At 37.2% G+C, this 20,386-nt stretch overlaps 1 protein-coding gene across 1 annotated transcript in view; it reads right to left on the bottom strand.

Moving 5' to 3' along the window:
* Ppa2 (pyrophosphatase (inorganic) 2) overlaps nucleotides 1-20,386 on the bottom strand; it is a 56,760-nt gene that overhangs the window by 4,445 nt on the left and 31,929 nt on the right. The window contains exons 6-8 of the mRNA XM_013023742.1: nucleotides 20,056-20,175; nucleotides 11,100-11,186; nucleotides 6,292-6,418 (exon numbers count right to left, since the gene is read on the bottom strand). Coding sequence (XP_012879196.1) covers nucleotides 6,292-6,418; nucleotides 11,100-11,186; nucleotides 20,056-20,175 — 334 coding nt within the window. The remainder of the gene's footprint in view (nucleotides 1-6,291; nucleotides 6,419-11,099; nucleotides 11,187-20,055; nucleotides 20,176-20,386) is intronic.

The following is a 20,386-nucleotide window of genomic DNA, read 5'->3' as shown; positions in this document are numbered from 1 at the left end:
TTGCTAGGTAGACATTTTACCACTTAAGTCACATCTCCAGACCTTCTTTTAGGCTTCCTATGATTTAGAGTTCTTAATATTACAGACTTGTCCCTCTCAGCTCTTTGACACTTTGAAACTTATATAAGTTTTTACTGGTTGTCCTTTTTTAATGATAATTCTTAGTTCTTTCTAAAAGTGTCCCAAATCTGATCATCTGGCATCATCTGCCACAGTTCCACTATGGTTGTCATTAAATTGACTCCAAATAAATTGAAAAACAATTTTTTATTACAATTATGGAGACTGAACTCAGGGTTTCCCTGCACATGTTATACAGGTACTCTAAAAACCAATTTTTAATTAATTTATTATTTAATGATATTTATTTTTAGCCCTAATATTATTATATATTAATTCTTAACAATTATTTCTTCCCCAGAGTTTTTGAATTAGATGTAAATAACTACTGTGGGAAAGGACTACATATATGTAAAATTATTTAAAAGCAGATGAAAATATTTAGTTTTAAAATGAGAATTAAATTAATCAAATTATCAGCAATCAAAAATACTTTCAGCACAACCCTTCAGGTTAGCTCACAGTAAAATAGGTAACATGAAAAAAGAAATTCAAAAAGACAAAAATCATGAGCGCTGTCCCCAGCTCTGAAAAGAGTACAAAATGGAAACAAGCAAATTAAACTTATGTGAAATCAAACACACTTCACAGAATCAAACAAAATGGTGTGAATGAAAAAAAGGGGTTGGTAACTAACCAATCATGTTTGTCTCATAGTCAAGAAAGGTAGTATTTGGACTGATTCTCAAAAGAAAAGAAGGTGTTTTCAGTTAGACAGATACTTCAGAGGCAAACGTATTTGTAAAGCTAGTGAGGTGAGCCTGCATTTCTGGGGAGAGGAGAAACTACTGTGCTGTGACCCCTGTTAGATAGTGTGAATGTTTAGAAAAACTGGTAGGAGAAGATTACTAAAACATTTAGCAACTTAAAAGAGAATTTACATTTTTTTTGTAAAGAATAAGAAGTCAGAAGATTCCCAACATTCTTTTAAAGTAAGATTTTTTTAAAAAATCAGGTAAGTTTGGTAAATTGCACAATATATTTAGTTATAGGAAGCTGAGAGCAGAGAAATGTTAGCACTATTTTAATGGAAAAGTAACAAGTGTTAGTATAAGAGACCAGAGAGAAGACCTGAAAGGTATTTCTGAGGTCAGGTAATTTGATGACAGATTGTATGATGCGTTAGATTGCTAGTGACTTAGGAAGACCATTCATGACAGATGATAAAGTTTAGAATGTTACCATGTAACATGACTCTAAAAATACTAAAATTAAAAACACTACAGTTTCAAGTATAAACAAATGGCTTCTTGCTTTGAAAGAAGTGAAAATGTATCTAGTTAGAAGGTATTTTCAAACTTTACTGAAAATGTTCATTTTTGTTAAAATACAGTTGCATGTTTTTACATATTCACCAACTGTCCCTAATACTAGTGCCCATGTTGAACACTATACAAAATCACCAGGGAATGTTTTTAAACCATGTAATTCACATTTGTAACTTCACCATCCATTTCCACAAACTGAAAATCACCTGTACTCCCACTAACATCAGCAGAAAAATGCTAAAATGCTGCATTTACCTGGACTATTTCTACCAAATCAGAACACAGCTAAGGATGTTGTCAGTTATGGGGCTTGAACTCAGGACCTAGGCGCTGTCCCTAATCTCTTTGTGCTCAAGACTTGTGCTCTACCACTTGAGCCACAATGCCACTTCTGGTTTTTGAGTAGTTAATTGGAGATAAGAGGCTCAAGGAGACTTTTCTGTCCTGGCTGCTGAGATCTGAGGATCTCAGCCTCCTGATTAGTACCTAGGAATACAGTCATGAGCTACCAGTGCCCAGCGTCCTAGCTTGCTTGCTTGCTTGCTTCCTTTCTTTCGTTGGTCCTGGAGGCTAAACTCTGGGCCTGGGTACAGTCCCTGAGCACATTATCTCAAGGCTAACAAAGCAAGAAAGCAGACTGAAATCTTTTCCCATCACACAGATTAACTTGAATGCTCTCCTTCAAGTGCTCTACTACTTAAGCCACAGCACCACTTTCAGCTTTTTCTGATTAGCTGGAGATAAGAGGCTCAGGGACTTTCCTGTCTGGGCTGGCTTTGAACAGTGATCCTCAGATCTCAGCCTCCTGAGTAGCTAGGATTACAGGCATTTGCCACCGGCTTCTGGCCTAGCTTTTTCTTTTAATTAAAAAAATCTGTAATATAAACTTAGTTGTCTTTGTCTTTATTATAAAGAAAGAAAAACCAATCAACCAAGCAACAAACAAACCAGGGAATAGCCAAATGCTAACATCTTTTCCAAAGGGGTTTAAAAAAGATAAATTCGGGTTGGGAAGGTGGCTCCACAGTGGTAGAGTGCTTGCCTCGCATGAGGCCCTGGGTTTGATTCCTCAGCACCACATAAGCAGAAAAAGCTGGAAGTGGCGCTGTGGCTCAAGTAGTAGAGCGCTAGCCTTGAGCTGAATTGTTCAGGGACAGCACCCAGGCCCAGAGTTCAAGCCCCATGACCAACCAAAAAAAAAGATGAATTCTACATATGTACCTATATACTCAGTCCTGAAAAAAATTGGTAGATTTTTCCAAAAGTAGGTTAGTTACAAGTTTATAAGAAATCTCATGTGATCAGGAAAAAATTGAAAGTAGTTGAAAGCACAGCTTTGGATCACACACAGGCATCCAGTGAACCTCCAGCTTCATCTCTAAGGAATTCCCCTGAAGTACTTAAAAATGTGCCAGTGTCCCTAAGAAATCTAACTCATGAATGAAGCAAGCAGTGGTTCTATGATGTCTGGAAATATCACAGTGAATTCTATTAATATGTACAATTACTATGCTAATAATGACGATAAAAACACACTTTCTTCTTCAGCAGGAACTTTGACGATAATTTAGATCATTCACTTTAGAGAGGAAGATGGACTAAAAATAATAGGTTAAAAGTATTTCTTAGAACACAAACATAGACAATCATCCCTACAAATTTAGACATGAAGGAACTCAGGCTTTCCGTGTGTGTGTGTGTGTGTGTGTGCTTTCCGTGTGTGTGTGTGTGTGCTTTCCGTGTGTGTGTGTGTGTGTGTGTGTGTATCTGTGTGTGTGTTTTCCAAAGCCAGATAACAAGCAAAGGGGAGTATTTTAGAATCTACAGCTATGACTGAATTGTGACTGAAACCTAAAAAACTATAATATGTCAATGTTCAACAAAGATCAACAGACTCCCAGTAATTTAATTTGTAATTATAGTGCATTTAACTCAATTTGTCCCTGTTCTTCAACTGCCTCCTCCCACACCCTAGCCTTACTCACCCACATCTCTAAGATATATTCATTAATGGAATCAAAGGGAAGAAGATGAAAAGAGCTACCTTCTCACTGGACCTCTAATTATCATCTTACTGATGCTTTCATTATTTAACAGAAAATGATCCTAAATCCCAGAAGACAACACATGCAGCCAACTAACCCAGTAGTTTTTAGAAGAGCAGTGTGATACAGCCTTGATCATGATCTCTTGGAACCAAATGGGACTCAAAATGGCTAAAGGGTAATTTCAGAGGAGTTGGTAACCATTCCCCACCAAGCCTCAGTTTCCTTATCTGAACAAATAGGAACAGCAAGGATCTTGACTGGAGTTATGAGAAAATTGCTTGTGGTGTAGCTGATAGGCACAGTAATGCTGCAGCTAACATGAAGACAGGGATTCTTCACAGCCCAAGAGTGCATCTACTGCTTGCTAACAAAGCAGGAAAGCAGACTGAACTTTTTTCCCCATCACACAGATTAACTTGAATGCTCTCCTTCAAGATTACCAGGCTATTCCCTCTTCTCTTTTTTTCTTTCCTAAATGACATTATTAGATTATATTCCAGAAAGAAGAAGATCAAACACTACCCTAATGTGTTTAAAAAAGTAGTTATTACAAGGGTACTAGAAGCATTTACTTAGCAAATGAAAGGTTAAGCCATGTAGTTTCTACATTTATTCCTCTAAATAAAAGGAATATTACAGCTTTGATTTGCGCATCTTCCTAAATGTTGAAATTCCACACATTTGAAACATGAAACTCAAAACTTTAGAACAAGTGTGATGAAGAGCTTTTAAAAAAGTCCCAACTGTCTAAAATAATTTCCTTCTTGTTCATGTAACTTTTTCATTCAGAATGTTCTACACCAATAAGATTGTTTAGATTTCAGTATGTTTTTTAATCTTTCATGTTTTAAAACTATAAAATCACTGCACAGGCAAAGTATTTTGCTAGACAACAGGCATCAATGTTTATTTATAAAGAGAAGAAAGCAGTAGTAACGTCCCTTGCTCAGCATGTAGAAATAGCTTCTAGGCCTCAGTTACCTGGTTCTTGACATTCCTCCCCTTGTAAAGGTCCCAAGTTACTGCTGGAAGTCCTGAAGAGGTCAAGCATCTGTTTGATGCTTGGTGAATTTCCAAAGCTCTACATTAGGGTACGTGGTTAATTTCACCAAGAGGGAAGTGACAGAAGCCCCAGCATTTTCATCTTGTGAAAAGCTCCGAATCTGGTTATTTTATAAGCAAGTACTATTATCTCTAATGCCCAGTCATTCTCTGTAACAATTTACATGCCCTGAGAGTCTTATTAACTCTTTCAGGCAATTAAGGTACTATTACAATCATTAGGGCCTGGAACCTAATTGCAGTACACGAATGGTCTCCAAGTATTAACGAGTCTGCCAAAGTGATCAATTTTCTGTTTGAGAGAACAAGGTGTTTTAGTTTCAAGTGCTATTTACCTAGACTTTTGTGAGATTATAGTGGATATTCCAGTCCTGGTAGGTAAAACCTGAAGATTTAAATTAGTAAAGTTAAAATTATAGAAATATGGTTTTTACTAATTGAAACTTGCTCGCTGATGCAATGGCAAGTTTTAGTTCACTCACGTCAAAATTAAAATACAAGACAAAAGACGATGTGCTTCATCCACGTTTGCACATCTGTCCATTAGGACCAGAGAAGCTAGTTCATCACACAGAACAACTCCAAAATTTCTTTGAAAACATCACAGCTTAAATATGTCCATAGAAATATAGTAAAAAAAAAGAAAAGAAAAAATGTATAGATAAAAGATATCATGGAGATCAGTTACTCCACGCTGTACAGAACGGGAGCTTTCAGGTCATGCTGGCCCTGGGCAACTCCAATCTTAAGCAAAGGTGTACTCCCTTTGGAGAAAAGGTGCTGAGGCCGGATAACTCTGAATCTTGTTTGTGAAAGTAACCAGCCTACCTACCTATCTAGTGCAAACCATGAGGCATGACTGATCACTTACTTACCCAAAGAAAAAATCATCACTTTCGAATTATCAAATTAAACCAGGAATAAATGGGCATATTGCTATATCAAAATCATATCAGAAGCTGGGCCCTGGTGGCTCATGCCTGTAATCCTAGCTACTCAGGAGTCTGAGATCTGAGGATTTAGGTTTAAAGACAGCTGAGGCAGGAAAGTCCATGAAACTCTTATTTTCAATTAACCACCAAAAAGTTGGAAGTAGAGCTGTGGCTCAAATGGCAGAGGTAGAGTGCCAGCCTTGAGTTAAAAATAAATAAATAAATAAGCCGAAGGACAGGGCCTCATAGCTTGTCAAACCAGCTTCTGACCTGGTCATAGGAAAGGAAGTAAAAAATAGAACTCTAGATACGTTACTTAAGAGTTATTGGAATAACTGAAGGAAATACAATATAATCAAGCTATGTTTAGAAATGAATTCCCTGTCTTAGAGTAGCAACTTAAGTCCATAATGAAAAAATACAAAATAAGAAATGAGTTGTAAATACATTCTTTACAGAACAGCAACAATCACTCAAAAGAACTAAAAACCGGCGTGAAAAGACAGAAAGAGTACGAGAGAGGGGTGTGGAAGGAAGGGAAGGGAGGAGGAAACAACAGAAAGGGATGAGAGTCAGTGGAAGAGGGAACATGGAGAAGATGGCTGGTAGACTACAGTAAACACTTTCTTAGTTTAAAATACTGTTTGTTGATATGTCTTCCTCTCTCTTGTTTCTCTTACTACATATGACACTACTCAGACAGAAACTTAGATTATCTTTTACAATCTATGGGAAGAAAATTTTAAAAAATACATATATTTAATTCCCAGATGTATCAATTGTGTTTTACATGACCATGTTTTAAGCTCTAAGAATTCTAATGACATAATAATTTACTTTTCTGGGAAGTTCCAGACTTACCATGAAACTTTTCAGCTTCAGGATCATTTACATTGATAGCAATTAATTTCCAATCTGTTTCTCCCTCATCAATAAGAGCCAATATCCCAAGGATCTTCACCTGAACCACTTCTCCTCGAGAAAGAACCTTTAAAGAGAAAAAGAGAGTCACCATTTGCAAGGCTCTTAAGAGTTTACCCAAGTAACATAAAAACCCATACAAATGACAAAAAAATACTATAGACAGAAATGTAAGTTGTAATACTTACAGACAATGTAAAAGTAGTCATATAGATTGCTTTGCAACATCCCTTTAAAACCAATTATTTTATCATTTTTACTTCCACCTCAAATACCAGTATTTCACAAGTTGGGAACAAAGAGTGTTTTTAAAGTTCTTGGGACTCCACATAAAGTTTTTAAAAAGCTCATGCTAGAGCCAGACACTGGTGGCTCACATCTGTCATCCTAATTACTCAGAAAGCTAAGATCTGAGGATTGCAGTTCAAAGCCAGCCTGGGCAGGAAAGTCCATGAGACTCTTATCTCCAACAAACTACTCAGAAAAAGCTGGAAGTGGTGCCGTGGTTCAAGTGAGAAAGTGCTAACCTTAGCACAGACAAGCTCAGGGACAGAGTGTAGGCCCTCAGTTCAAGCCCCAGAACCAGCAAAAAAAAAAAAATAAAATAAATTATTTGATATTTGAAAATTTATTTTAAAATTTTTATGAGTTTATAGACAAGCAAGAAGCATGCCTAATGGATCATAAAGCTTCATCAAAATATACATGCCCTTTGATCAAGAGCAGAAGGGATCATTTTATTTCAAACAAACTATTACTGTAACATTTTTGCAAAGTATAAAGAAAAAAAATCAAACAAAAGATACTTAGGAAAAAATGTTAACCTCAATCTGAATTAATGCAACAAATTTTTACCAACCATATCATGCTTAATCTTAGATACCAAATGAATAATGCATAATCTCTCAAGAAACTTATAATGTTGAAATTTCTGCGTCTGTGTCTCTCAATTATCAACTTGCAGGATTCTGCTTGATTTCCTCAGCCTGTTAACAATACTTGTTAAAGGAAAGTTTCTACCACAGTGCTCCATGCGTCCGACTAAAGTATTCTTTTCATAGCCAGGCATAGAGGTCAGGGATAGCACACCCTTAGCAAAGTACATATGTGCAAATATACTTTAGTAAATATTATGACGGGTCATATTGAGAAAAGGAATAAACTGATCTGGCTCTCAGGAAAAATGTACTTTCCCAGTTCAAATACATTTCTACCCTTCTAAGAAAATTACTTTACATGGCAGATTTTTTAAAAATATCAATTCTGGGCTGGGAAGGTGGCTCAGTGGTAGAGCACTTGCCTTGCATGCCTGAGGCCCTGGGTTCAATTCCTCAGCACCACATAAGCAAAAAGAAAAAAAGCCGGAAGTGGCACTGTGGCTCAAGTGGTAGAGTGCTAGCCTTGAGCTGAAGAGCTGAGGGACAGTGCCCAGGCCCAGAGTTCAGGCCCCACGACCGGACCCCCCCCAAAAAAATATCAATTCTGCAGGACTAATGTAGTTCATCATGTTTGAAGTAAGCTGGGATTCTATATGCCTCAAAGGTTTTAAGTGATATCAAAATTGGGTTATCAACTTTGGTAGCCACTGCAAAAAATTTCAAATGACAGGATTTTTAGTTATAAACAGTGTAGCTTAATTCTTTCACTACTGTTACAAGTGGCAACCTGAGGAAGATTACTTCATGGAATATTTTACATGTTTCTCAACAGTCAAATAAAGACAATATCACTTATCCACTATGGGAAGTAAAGAGGCCAGGGACAGCATACAAGATCATCTATAGATACCAATGTTATTCTCACTCAGCTCTACATGAACTTAGCACTACCCACTGCTGATCCTTCAGAGTCTGGTATGAGCAGAATCCCTGAGGCCTCCAGTGTATATTCTATGTAGATTCAGAATTTAGGAAACTCTAACATAAGTTCTATGGTGATTAAGAACTTAAAACAGGGGTAAACTTCAACCAGGTCCAGTCAATATAAATACTACTTTAAAGTCTACTATGATATGAAGAGGTTTCCTAATATTGCATAATAAATTATTAAAACTGAAAGGCTTCAAATAGTATATCATCCGTTTGTATGGTTCAGGTGTCTTGGCCAGTAATCTACATTCTCTACCTACGGCCTTGCAAGCTAAAAACAAGGAAGGATTCTCTTCTGTTGGTTTCTTGCAGTTGTGGGACAGAGGCCTCTGTTGTGTTGCTCTCTGCATCTAGAAGTTGGCCTCTATCCTTCCCAAGTGCCTTCCCTTCCTCATCTTTAAAGCAGCAATGGGGTATGTGCACTTCTTGTGACCTTCTCACCCTTTCTCACATGACTCTTCCACCACTAGCCAGAGCAAACTCTGTTTTTAAGGGCTCACATCATTACATTGAGCTCTCACATACCTACCCACTGCTGATCCTCAAGAGTCTAGTCTGAGCAGAATGCCTGAGGCCTGAACTGTTCCTAGTTTACAGCAAGCCAGGAGAGAAAACACAATCTAGATAGAGCGAATGTCTCACTATATCCACAGATGCAGGAATCATGGCAGACATCTTTCAAGTACCATTTTGGAAAATCTAGTATCCCAAAAGAAATTAAAAAGGAGAAGTTCTATAACAAAAATAAGTTGTAAAAAAAAATGCCCCCAAACTCAAATATGTACATATTTATCTGAGGAAGAAAACATGGAAAAATAAAAACCTACATTTATTGGCACAGCAGGATTTTAAGAGAAAGTTTGTCTTTAATTTCTTGTCTATGAATAAAACTATAATTTTCTATAATACATAACATTGAGGGGAAAATTTTTAAATATTTGGGAAAAAAGGGTCAAAAATAAAAACAAAAGCAGATAAAAATTAAAGAATGTGTTCCTAGAAGAGAAACAGATTTTTGTGATCACCAAATTCAAATAATAACCAGGCTTACAAAATGTTAATTTTAGTATAAAATAGCAGTATTTTGCTTACTGGTAAACCATGGTGCTTAGGAATTCATTTTTTTCTTCTACATGCTGCTAATAATTCTAGAATAGCCTTCCAGCAGCTCTTGTTGATTCTTATGCCATGAGCATTTCTCCTACACCTTATAATATTCTAATCGATATTCAAGTAGAAGTACTTTCATTTAATCATTTATAATTAGTATCTTATCTACACAAAACATTACAAAGATTAGTCAATATATTCTTCAGGAATTAGTACACACTGGCTATGTATTAGGCTTTAAAGGTACTATGCTTCCAATACTGTCTTTAGAAATCACTATTAAAAATCTTTCATTTTATTCTGCATATTCAGTGACTGACACGTTTATTTAAGAACCCATATTGAGTTTTCTGAGTGTTATTAATTTGTTCTGTCAGTAACAAATTAGTGTCACTAAGTCAAATCAATTTAACAGATACAAATATTTTCATAGGATTCCTTCCAGTTAACCATCTCATTAATTACATTTCACTGACACATCTGTTCATGGACAAAAATAAAGTCACTTTAAATTTAATCTTTTAACACCTACATAATGTTTCAAACAATTTAATAATTTATACTAAATATGAACTGCATAGGACAGGAATTGTTTTCAAAGAATTTTATATAATCTTTGGATCAATGTAATATCAATTTATTGACCTTTGCTTAAGATTACAAAGTTTCTATTTTATGATAAGACTCTTTATCAAGATACATAGATGTGATTGAAAAACACAGCACAGTGTCTGGGCACAGGAGGTACTCCTTAGAATATCCATCATTCTTTCTAATCTTTCATTTTATGCATACTTTGACCATCCCTGGGGAAAAAAAAGTTCAAAAAATGAATTCTCAACTGTAACTTAAATATTATAAGCAAAACTTATAATTTGTTCTTATTTCTGTTGGAGAATTACAGTCATATACACATATGAATTGTAACTAATCAACAAATACTCAGGAGGTTGAAATCTGAGAACTAGAGTTCAAAGCTAGTCTGGGCAGAAAAGCCATGAGACCCTTATCTCTAATAAAACTACTCAGAAAAAGCCAGAAGTGACACTGTGGCTCAAGTGGTAGAGCACTAGCCTCGAGCACAAAGAGGCTCAGGGACAGTGTCCTAGTTCAGGCCCTGAGTTCAAACCCCAGGACTGGCAAAAAACCCAAATAAACAAATTCCCAGAAACACAAAATGGAATAAGGCTTTTTCACCTTCAGGAAAACAGTAAGAGGGAAGGAAAAAGAAAGGAGGGGAAGTAAGAAAAGGAAGTAGAGGAAGAGAAGACAGTGGAAGAGAAAAAAGCAAGAAGCAAAAGAAAGAAAGATGAAGAGGAAGAGGAAGAAGTAAAACAAATGAAAAAGAAGAGAGGCTAGAAGCAGTTGGCTTTCATCAGTATTAAAGCTTCTGTCTGGATAATGACAGGGATGCTGCGGAGAGACAGGGCTTGGCAAACTTCCTGTAAAGTGTCAGATAGTAACTATTTCAGGCTTTGTGGACACCATGATCTCTCCTACAATTCCTCAATTCTACCATGTAGTACAAAAGCAGCCCTAGACAATGCACACATTAGGCATAGCTGTATTGTACATATAGGGGTGGCTGCATTTTTCTTGCTATAATTTACCAACCCCTGGGTTAAGAGAAGTAAATATATAAAAGACCAGATATCAGAGAAATCAATAGCTTGCACTTTGAAGAGTTGAAAGACTAGAGGCAAAAATGAAACTTCATAGCATGAATAAATCAAAGCATATGTTGTAACAAACAAAGTCTATAAAACCAACCTTGGAGCCTATTTCACAAACATCAATAGGGTCATTATCTCCACAGCAGTCTGTGTTCTTATCTTTCTGATTGGGATCTTCCCAAGTCTGAAAGAGAAGCAGAAATGTAGGTTAATGCTCACTGTAACATCTTAATCTTTCTACATGATCATCAAGTTTTATAGATAGCTATAATTCAAAGGGGAAATTCTCAGAAATTACACAGGCTCAAGGGCAAGACGCCAGTATGTCCCTAAGCATCACAATAATTAAAACAGATTTATAGTATTTCCTCCCTCTGTCTCATTTGTCTGTATAATCATGTCTGAAAGTGGGTGGTCCTCCAAATTTAGTCAGGGACTCAATTCATATTCACAAATCTTAAGAGTTTCAGTTTGTGTGTTCTCCTGTATGTGCCCTTGTTTCTGAGTTTCCACTGGCAGCCTCAACAATGACTTCTGTCTCTTATTGCTGTCTGACATGGTGACACTGAAGAGATGCAGCTTCCCGTTTTTGAAAATAAACTTCCTAGTCTTTAAATAGCTTCTAGTCGTAGAAACAGTTTTCCCTTCGTAAACAAAAGAACAAGACGTTATATACCTTGGGAGGGGCAGGGGAGGATGACGAAAGGAGCAATAGCAACCAAGAAGCATCGCACTTACAAACTGATTTGTTGAATCAACTACCTAAAGATAGATAGTAAAAATAATGAAAGAAAAACTCTTTTTATCTCATTTTGTTCCACTAAAGAAAATGCTCTGTATTTTTACATTAAATTTTAAGATACTGAAAAAACATACAAAGAGCCAATCAATACCCGTGGCTCATGCCTGTAATTCTACCTACACAGGAAGCAGACAACTGAGGATCAAGGTTCCAAGCTGAAAGACTCTTATCTCCAATTAAACAGCAAAAAGCCAGAAGTGGAGATATGGCTCAAATGGTAAGAGTGCCAGACTTGGGGGAAAAAAAGCTAAGCAAGAATGCATAGCCCTGAGTTAAAACTCCAATACCAGAACAACAACAAAAAACCCCACACAAAACCATGAAAATAAACTCACCCAGTTTGCTAAACATAGTATACTATTGACTACAAAATTACGTGTGCTTTTGTAAATGGACAGCATAGTAGATATTTGCTATCAAGTTTAAATATCCTCTAGGACCTACCACTTCCCTAAAGCTTCCTAACTGCTTGCTCTAAATCCAAGTCTAAAAGTTGCTCAAAAGCTCCCAGAATTTACACTATAAGAGTGTAAAGGGGGGTGGAGGGGCAGGGGAGAGGATGGGAAGGAATGGGAAGGGGAAACAAAGGAGAAGGCTACAATGCTTGATAAGAAATGTACTCATTATCTTGCCCGTGTAATTGTAAACCCTCTGTACAGTAGTTTCACAATAAAATAAAATAAAAAGAGCTGTGAACATTGTGCCACCTTAAGATTCAGTTTATTGCTACTACCTTGGATTTCAGGTTAGCCAAGTTTAGTTTCTCTAATTTTATGTCTGTAACTAAAAATGCACACTTATTAATAGCCAACTCCAGAAAAATATTTTCTTTCTCATGTTAATTATAGTATACCCAGAAATAAATTGTCCTGACCCTATTGAAAAAAAAGCAACCATGTCAGACAAGATTATACTTCCCAAATATTAATTACTAGTATAGTAATATAAAATTACTATATGTATACTATATTTTATATATAATATAAAATTACTAGTATAGTAATATAAAATCTATAATTGTTCACCTTACATACTGCTTATAGGTGATACTTTCTAAATCACATGCATAAACACTGTGGGGGAAAATGACATTATTATCCACATTTGTACAGATAAAGTGAAATAAAGTGTTTAACTTGTCCAAGTTTAGAGTTTCTAAGCATTTATAATGCACTTTTTTGTTCTTTTTTTGGTGCTTAGGGCTCAAACTCAGGGGTTAGATGCTGTCCCTGAGCTTTTTGCTCAAGGCTAACACTCTTAACACAGCTCTACTTCTGGCCTTTTTTTGGTAGTTTAGTGGAGATAAAGCGACTCATGGACTTTCCTGCTTGGACTAGCTCCAAAATGTGCTCCTCAGATCTCAGATCCTTGAGTAGCTAGGATTATAGGTATGTGCTATCAACGCCAAGCATCATGTCCAAATTTTGATAATGATAGCAAATTCTATTTTGTAGTTATCTTCTTGTAGATACTTTTCTCAGAATCTCCTAAGCACATTTTCCCACAGAAATTCCATTCTTCTTTGGTTTCCCCATCACTGTACATTTTTCTTATTGTTACCATACATCCATTTACATTAATCATTACATTACATTTACTGAGTGCTATCTAGGCCAGGAATAGAAATGAGTAAGAAACAGCCAATACCTTGAAGAGTATCAGGGTACTGGAATTTATGACAAATACTTCAGCATTTGTGCTGGGATTAACAATGTGAGACCAAAGTAAAGTCAAAATCAAAATCCTAAAAAATCTCTCTCCTCATACAGGGTCCTCTCTTGAACCCTCCTAACCCTTCTCCCACAGTCAGAGAGAAAACAAATGTGATAAGCCAGAGACACGGCCTTAATTAGGAAAGGCAGCGGGATTCTATCTTACGTCAGCCACAAACTACTATGACTACAAAATCAAGACATCAGTGTCTTCTGCTAGAAAAAATGATTCAACTAGAAAAATTTTAGATATATTTTTGTCCTGCAACTGTGATTTTTAGTATTCATTCATAATCTGCATGAACACTACCAGTGAATACGAAGCTTACTTTGGCTAGTGTTAAATAAGAAAGCTGTTCTTTGAGACAAAACTGTATTTTTATGACATGAACAAAACTTGGTTTTGGTAAGTGTTTCTGTTGACTTGCATTCTCCCAGAACTCTATTTTGAGTATTAGCCACTGATTTAGTTTCTATCATTAGGGAAATAAGTACGAAGTAAGCATGCTTAAACTACACAATGACTACACAATGATACTAATTTTAACACCGTTTCTTCATGACTTTGCAACAGAAAAAATACCAGACTGATCCTATTTCCATGTCTGCCTTCAACGAGTTAAATCTTCAGGGCTTTGGTTTTCATTTAAGAAGAAACACAAACTAAATGACCTCAATTTTAACTTGGGGTCATTTAGTTTAAAGTCAAAGAGAGGAAATCTTGACCGATTTAAAACTTTGAACATGCCCTCTTGTGGAGTTTTATGTGTATAACAAGCAACTAACTAGAAAATAAGAAGTTCATGAGCTTTGTATTTCTTTCAGAAAAGTGAAAAAGATTACTATCTAGAATTTAAAACTAATTTTTGTAAGGACAACCCAACTAAAATGGGCTTTAGACAAGAACAGGAAATTCAGAGAAACAGAAATATGAATAGCTTAAAAATGTGTAAAAAGGGCTGGGAAGGTGGCTCGGTGGTAGAGCGCTTGCCTTGCATGCCTGAGGCCCTGGGTTCCATTCCTCAGCACCACATAAGCAAAAAGAAAAAAGCCGGAAATGGCTCTGTGGCTCAAGTGGTAGAGCACTAGCCTTGAGCTAAAGAGCTGAGGGGCAGTGCCCAGGCCCACAGTTCAGGCCCCATGACCGGACCACCCCCCAAAAAAAATGTGCAAAAAGATTGATCAGATAAATACAAACTAAACCACAACACTATTTCCAATTTTTTTTTAAAAAAATCTGATAGTGTTAATACCAGTGAAGGTATTTATAACAGTATAAGTTGCTGCTTGGCAACAGTGGCTAACACCTGTAATTCTAGATACTTAGGAGGCTGAGATCTGAGGACCAAAGTTCAAAGCCAGCCTGAGCAGGAAGTTGAAGAGATGTGTATCTTCAATTCACTACCAAAAAGCTGGAAGTGGAGCTGTAGCTCAAGAGGTAGAGCACTAGGCTTAATCATAACAACAACAACAACAACAAAAACCCTCAATGACAACAGCCAGGCCCTGTGTTCAAATCCTCAGGACCAGCACACACACATACAGAGTATAAGTTATAAACAACTTGGGGATACTTATTAAAATAGGTATAAAATTCACAATTTGACTCATGAAGTATATACCTAGGGGTACATACTCAAATATAGAGAAAACAATTAACATGGACCAAAGCAAGGAATCCAAAAAAGCTTTAAAATAAAGCTATTATCAGGAACCGTGTTATAATAAATGATTGTGATACTATAAAAAAAGGAACAAATCAAAATGTGTAGCCTAAATTAAAACTTTTGTACAGTGTTTAAGATCATTGCCCTGTAATTTATAAATACGAGCTAATATGCTTGTAACCACCATGCTCTGGCCCAAAGCTTCATATATAGGAGAGTCTTGAGAATTCATTCCTGATTAACCGTATCACTGTGCTAAAGGAAGTAATAGCTACTCAGTGACAACCTGGATTCCCAGCTTTCAATTAGAGCAAGAGTGCCTCTTGCTGTCACCGGCATCACTGAGATATTACTGAGAATTCACTACAGAGTTGAACATGCTGCTGGCTCACCCTTTGCTACTCACAACCACCTTATTGGGGCAGGTGGTGGGACCATACATATGGATGGACCCAACAAGGTTAAGTCTCTTGTCTCAGGCTCTAAACCCAATCTTCAACTTAGCAGTTGACTTGATGACTGCTCTCACCAAATTTCCCACTGTTGTAAGATAAATCACAGGTGAACAGCCAAATGTGGTATCTATATATGCCAAGGACACTGAGAACCAGGATATAACCATCCACAAAATCCCTGCCTCCAGAACTCTTGTTCTTATTTCTATGCTTTATTTTTCCTCCTTTCCACACTTCCCACACTGTAACCTGCTCTATAATTCATTTAATTTGTTGTCAACTTCTTCTGGCTACAGTGCAGTTTTGTTTTGTTTTTTATCAGTCCTGGGGCTTGAACTCAGGGCCTGGGCACTGTCCTTGAGCTTCTTTTGCTCAGGGCTAGCACTCTACCACTGGAGCCACAGCACCACTTCCAGCTTTATCTGTTTAGGTGGTACTGAGGAATCAAACCCAGGGCTTCGTGCAGGGTAGGTAAGAACTCTTATCACTAAGCCACATTCCCAGCCCTTAGAGTGCAGTCTTGATGAGAACAGGACTTTTGTTTGTTTTATTGATGGTTATATCCCAACTGTCTAGCTTAGTGGCTGGCACTAAGCTGGTGATCAGTAAATATTTTTGCTGTGAATTAATTAATGCATTGCATATGTGTTACTCATAGGCATGTATGAGTTGGCTTTCATTTGAGCATTTTTTTAAAAACTGAATTTAATTATTTTTATTTGGTAGATAACTAGGATATGCAATCTAAGTTTACATGCACACATATATACTCACAAGACTGGCTAGGATTTAAACACATATCTAAGACTTTTGCTTAAAAATAGCAGTCTATTTCCTTTCCTTCATTTCCATTCACTCACACTGGGCTACTCTGTGTTACTTAACTATACGAGGCACATTCAACCTCAGGCCATTCTCCTTGCTGTTTCCTGTTGGACTGCTCTTTTCCTAAATGTCCACCATACATGGTCCCTCACTTCCTTTAGATCTTTACTGAAATAATACTTTTCACTGAGATCTTCTCCATAGCTCAATGTCAAGAACACTTTGGAGTGCCATTCCCTCCCTTCCTAGCAGTACTGGGGTTTGAATTCAAGGCCTCCTACTTGCTAAGCAGGAACTGTACCACATAAGCCATACCCCCAGCCTTTTCTGCTTTTTATTTTTCAGGTGTGGCTTTACATTTCTGTACAGGCTTTGCCTAAGATCATGATCTTCCTACCTCTATTCCTGTGCAACTGAGATCACAGATGCACACTATCACCCTTGACATACTGATTTGCACAGGGTCTCAATACTTTTTGTGCATCCTAGCCTTGAACCACTAATCCTTCCAATCTCTTCTTCCCAAGCAGTTGAGATTACAGGAAGGGATAAGGAGGCATTTAATGAGCCGCCACACCCAGCCTCCCTGCTTTTTTTTCTCCTCCAGTGCACTTACTACCCGCTGACATTATACTTGGTTTATTGTTCATCTGTCTGACTAGAATAAAAGTTCCCAATGAGTTTTTGTCACTTTTATTACTGTTTTCCCAGAGTACTTAAGACTAAAAACATTGCCTGGAAACTATTAAACACTCAATAAATATGTGTTAAATGGAAGAACAGTTCTGTAAGCTTAGAAATTAGGAACACTATAGAAGTTGTGTGGAATGGAAGTAAGGATGAAGGAAGAAAGTTGCAAAATAAGGATGGAGATCATGCAGGGTCAGGGAAGAACTTTTAAATAAGAGTTTTATATTTTATCCTTTTAAGGACAAGAAATTGAGGGGCTCTTTATTGTTTTTGTTTTGTTTTATTTTCCAGTATTAGAACAGAACACAGGTTTTGTAAGCACTTTACCACTTGAGCTGCATCCCAGTCCTTTGAGTTTGTTTTTCAAATTGGGTATCCTATTTTTGCCCAGACAGTCTTGATCTGTGCTCCAAAGTAGGTGGGATTAGAGACATGTACTTCCATAGTTGGCTCTGAAAAGTTCTGGCATAGGAAAAGCATTCCTGGATTTTTAAACTCTCACAGTAGATGTTGGATGGAATATGTTTTAGGTAGGTAATAGAGAATACAAGGTAAATAGTAAATTAAGACATAGAAGCAATTTAATTTGGTTGATTCAAAGTTAACTCACATAGAAAAGTCCCTGAAACTCCACCTCCAAATAACCTGCAAAAAGCCAGGCTAGTGATGTGGCTCACATAGCACAGGTTTGAGTAAGATTTAGAGCCTGAGTTCAAACCTCAGTACTAGCAAGGGAGAGACAGAAAAAGAAAGAGAGAGATGGAGAAAGAGAACACTACTACACGTAACAGACTAAGATCATGGCAGATAAGAGCACCTTAAAATTAAAACACATCACAAAATTTTAGCGGGCTCCATAGAGAAATCTACATAAATTTATTTTGTTTTACCTTCATCTCTCACCTCCTTTCACTTCTCATCAATAGGTCTGCTTTATATTGTCCCCAACAAAATAACAGAATTAGTAAAAATGTTAGGCTTAGATGTCGATCACACCAACCAGAATGTAAATTACTTCAATAAAAAACAGAAAATATTCTAGTAGTAATCACAGTGTTACTATCCATTACACATTCTACTAATGAAATAATTTCATTTCCTCTCACCACAGCCATATGCAATAGATAATATTGCTCTTCATTGTACAGGTAAAGATGTACCTTGCCCAAGGTCATATTGTGTCTTCTGTCTTCTAAGCCCAACACCTAGTTTACTAGCCAGAACATAGATTCTTAATAAATGTCTACAGAAACGAACAAACTTGAACTCTATTCCTTCTCTTCCTTACATGCCTTTTTTTCCATCTGCCTCTAATTCAGTGGCTTCTTTGGCCTGGCCCTTTTCCTCCCATCCACCTTTCCCCATGCCCTATGTGCCACAGAATTTCTTCAACCTTTCCCTGGTGAGTCAAGCAGAATGTCTTTTTAGGCATTTAGGGAATCAGAAAGGCTGCTTTCCATCTCAGCAGACATTTCCATCCTGAGCACATCCATTTTAGGAGTGCCAGTTAACCAAGAATGCATCCACGTGGGTGGTCTAACTGCAAGAAAAGCAGCCTGGCTCTTCAGAGAACAATTTTCCCTTTTCTGTGAATGTTTATTCTAAATGGGCAGCTGTTTTGCTGGGCTGGAATAAAGCCAGGAACCCTCTCCCCTATTCCTAGAAATTTCTTAAGTCTTTGCATTTCATGCAAGATATTAACATCAATATATAAAAATACAAAAATTAAACCTTCAGACAGATGTTCTAATGAGGTTAATAAACATAAATGTTTTTTTTTCTCTCTGTCCCCCAAACCTAGACTTTGGAGCAAGCAAATATACTGAAGCTTCCTAGTTAAACTGAAATATGAGAGGAAAGTTAAAAGAGCAAGAAAGGATGGAAGCAAATAAGAAACGAAACTGTCCAATGAGAACACTCTTGTCATTATATTGCCACTTGCTTCTCATCCTCCCTGCTTTCTACTCCTAACAGTGAGTAAGTAGATAGTCTAACTCAGCTCACATGTTCTGAAAAAAATCACCATTTAAAAAGTAAAATTCATTGTATATAAATAGGTATAACAAAATTATAGGAATGACTACAGATAAAAAAATTAGCCAGGGGCTGGGAAGGTGGCTCAGTGGTAGAGCGCTTGCCTTGCATGCATGAGGCCCTGGGTTCATTCAATTCCTCAGCACCACATAATCAAAAAGAAAAAAGCTGGAAGTGGCACTGTGGCTCAAGTGGTAGAGCACTAGCCTTGAGCTGAAGAGCTGAGGGACAGTGCCCCAGGCCCAGAGTTCAGGTCCCCACGACTGATTCCCCTCCCCCCCAAAAATTAGCCAGGCTCTGGTGGTTTACACCTGTAATCCTAGCTACCCAGGGGGGCTGAGATCTGAGGATCAAGGTTCAGTCAGCCCAAGCAAGAAAGTCCTTGAGACTCCTATCTTCAATTAACCACCAAACAGCCAGAAGAGGAACTGTGTGGCTCAAAGAGTAAAAAAGCTCAGGGATAGCACCTAAGCTATAAGCCCTGAGTTCAAGCCAGAGGAGTGGCACACACACACACACACACACACACACACACACACACACAAATCACACTTATACACACACACACACAAATCACACTTACACACACACACACACAAATCACACTTCATAGCTCAGTCCAGAAAACGAAATGTGCTCAAAATGTCAATACACCGTGCCAGACCCCAAGAACTTCAGCACAGACACATATATGGTTTCAAACAAAATTTATTGATGCAATAAAACTGCACATTAAAGAATTTTAAATTTACAAATCTCTCCAACTGACGGGTCCTCAGAACCAATTTAAATTCAAGTAGTTCACAGGATTTACAAGGCAATTTTTTTCTGAAGACAGACAAATTTTACCATTATAACAAAACGTTACCTGAGGGAGGGCCCCATAGTTCCATATATAACCCTTGTGAGGGAAGATGTTTGCCACAAAGCGCAGCTTGCCATGCTTCGCGTCTTGTTTAATGGGATTCAATGGTTCCTTGGTGGCAATCTGAGCAGACCACAGGGGGACAAAAAACGGGGACTGAGCACTGGATGTGATAGGATTCATCCTACATCTAAGCACTTTTTAAATTTTCCATATTCAGACAAAATATGTACTCACCGGTCAAAAGTGCTTTAAAATAAATTAAGTCAGTACCTATTACTAATTTAGAATACCATATTTAAGATGGAAAGGAAACATCTAATCATAGGTGGAG

The sequence above is a fragment of the Dipodomys ordii genome, unplaced genomic scaffold (assembly GCF_000151885.1).
Source record: "Dipodomys ordii isolate 6190 unplaced genomic scaffold, Dord_2.0 Scaffold70, whole genome shotgun sequence".
Taxonomy (NCBI): domain Eukaryota; kingdom Metazoa; phylum Chordata; class Mammalia; order Rodentia; family Heteromyidae; genus Dipodomys; species Dipodomys ordii.
The sequence above is the reverse complement of the archived record's forward strand: the minus strand, read 5'-3'. Positions and strand labels throughout refer to the sequence as shown.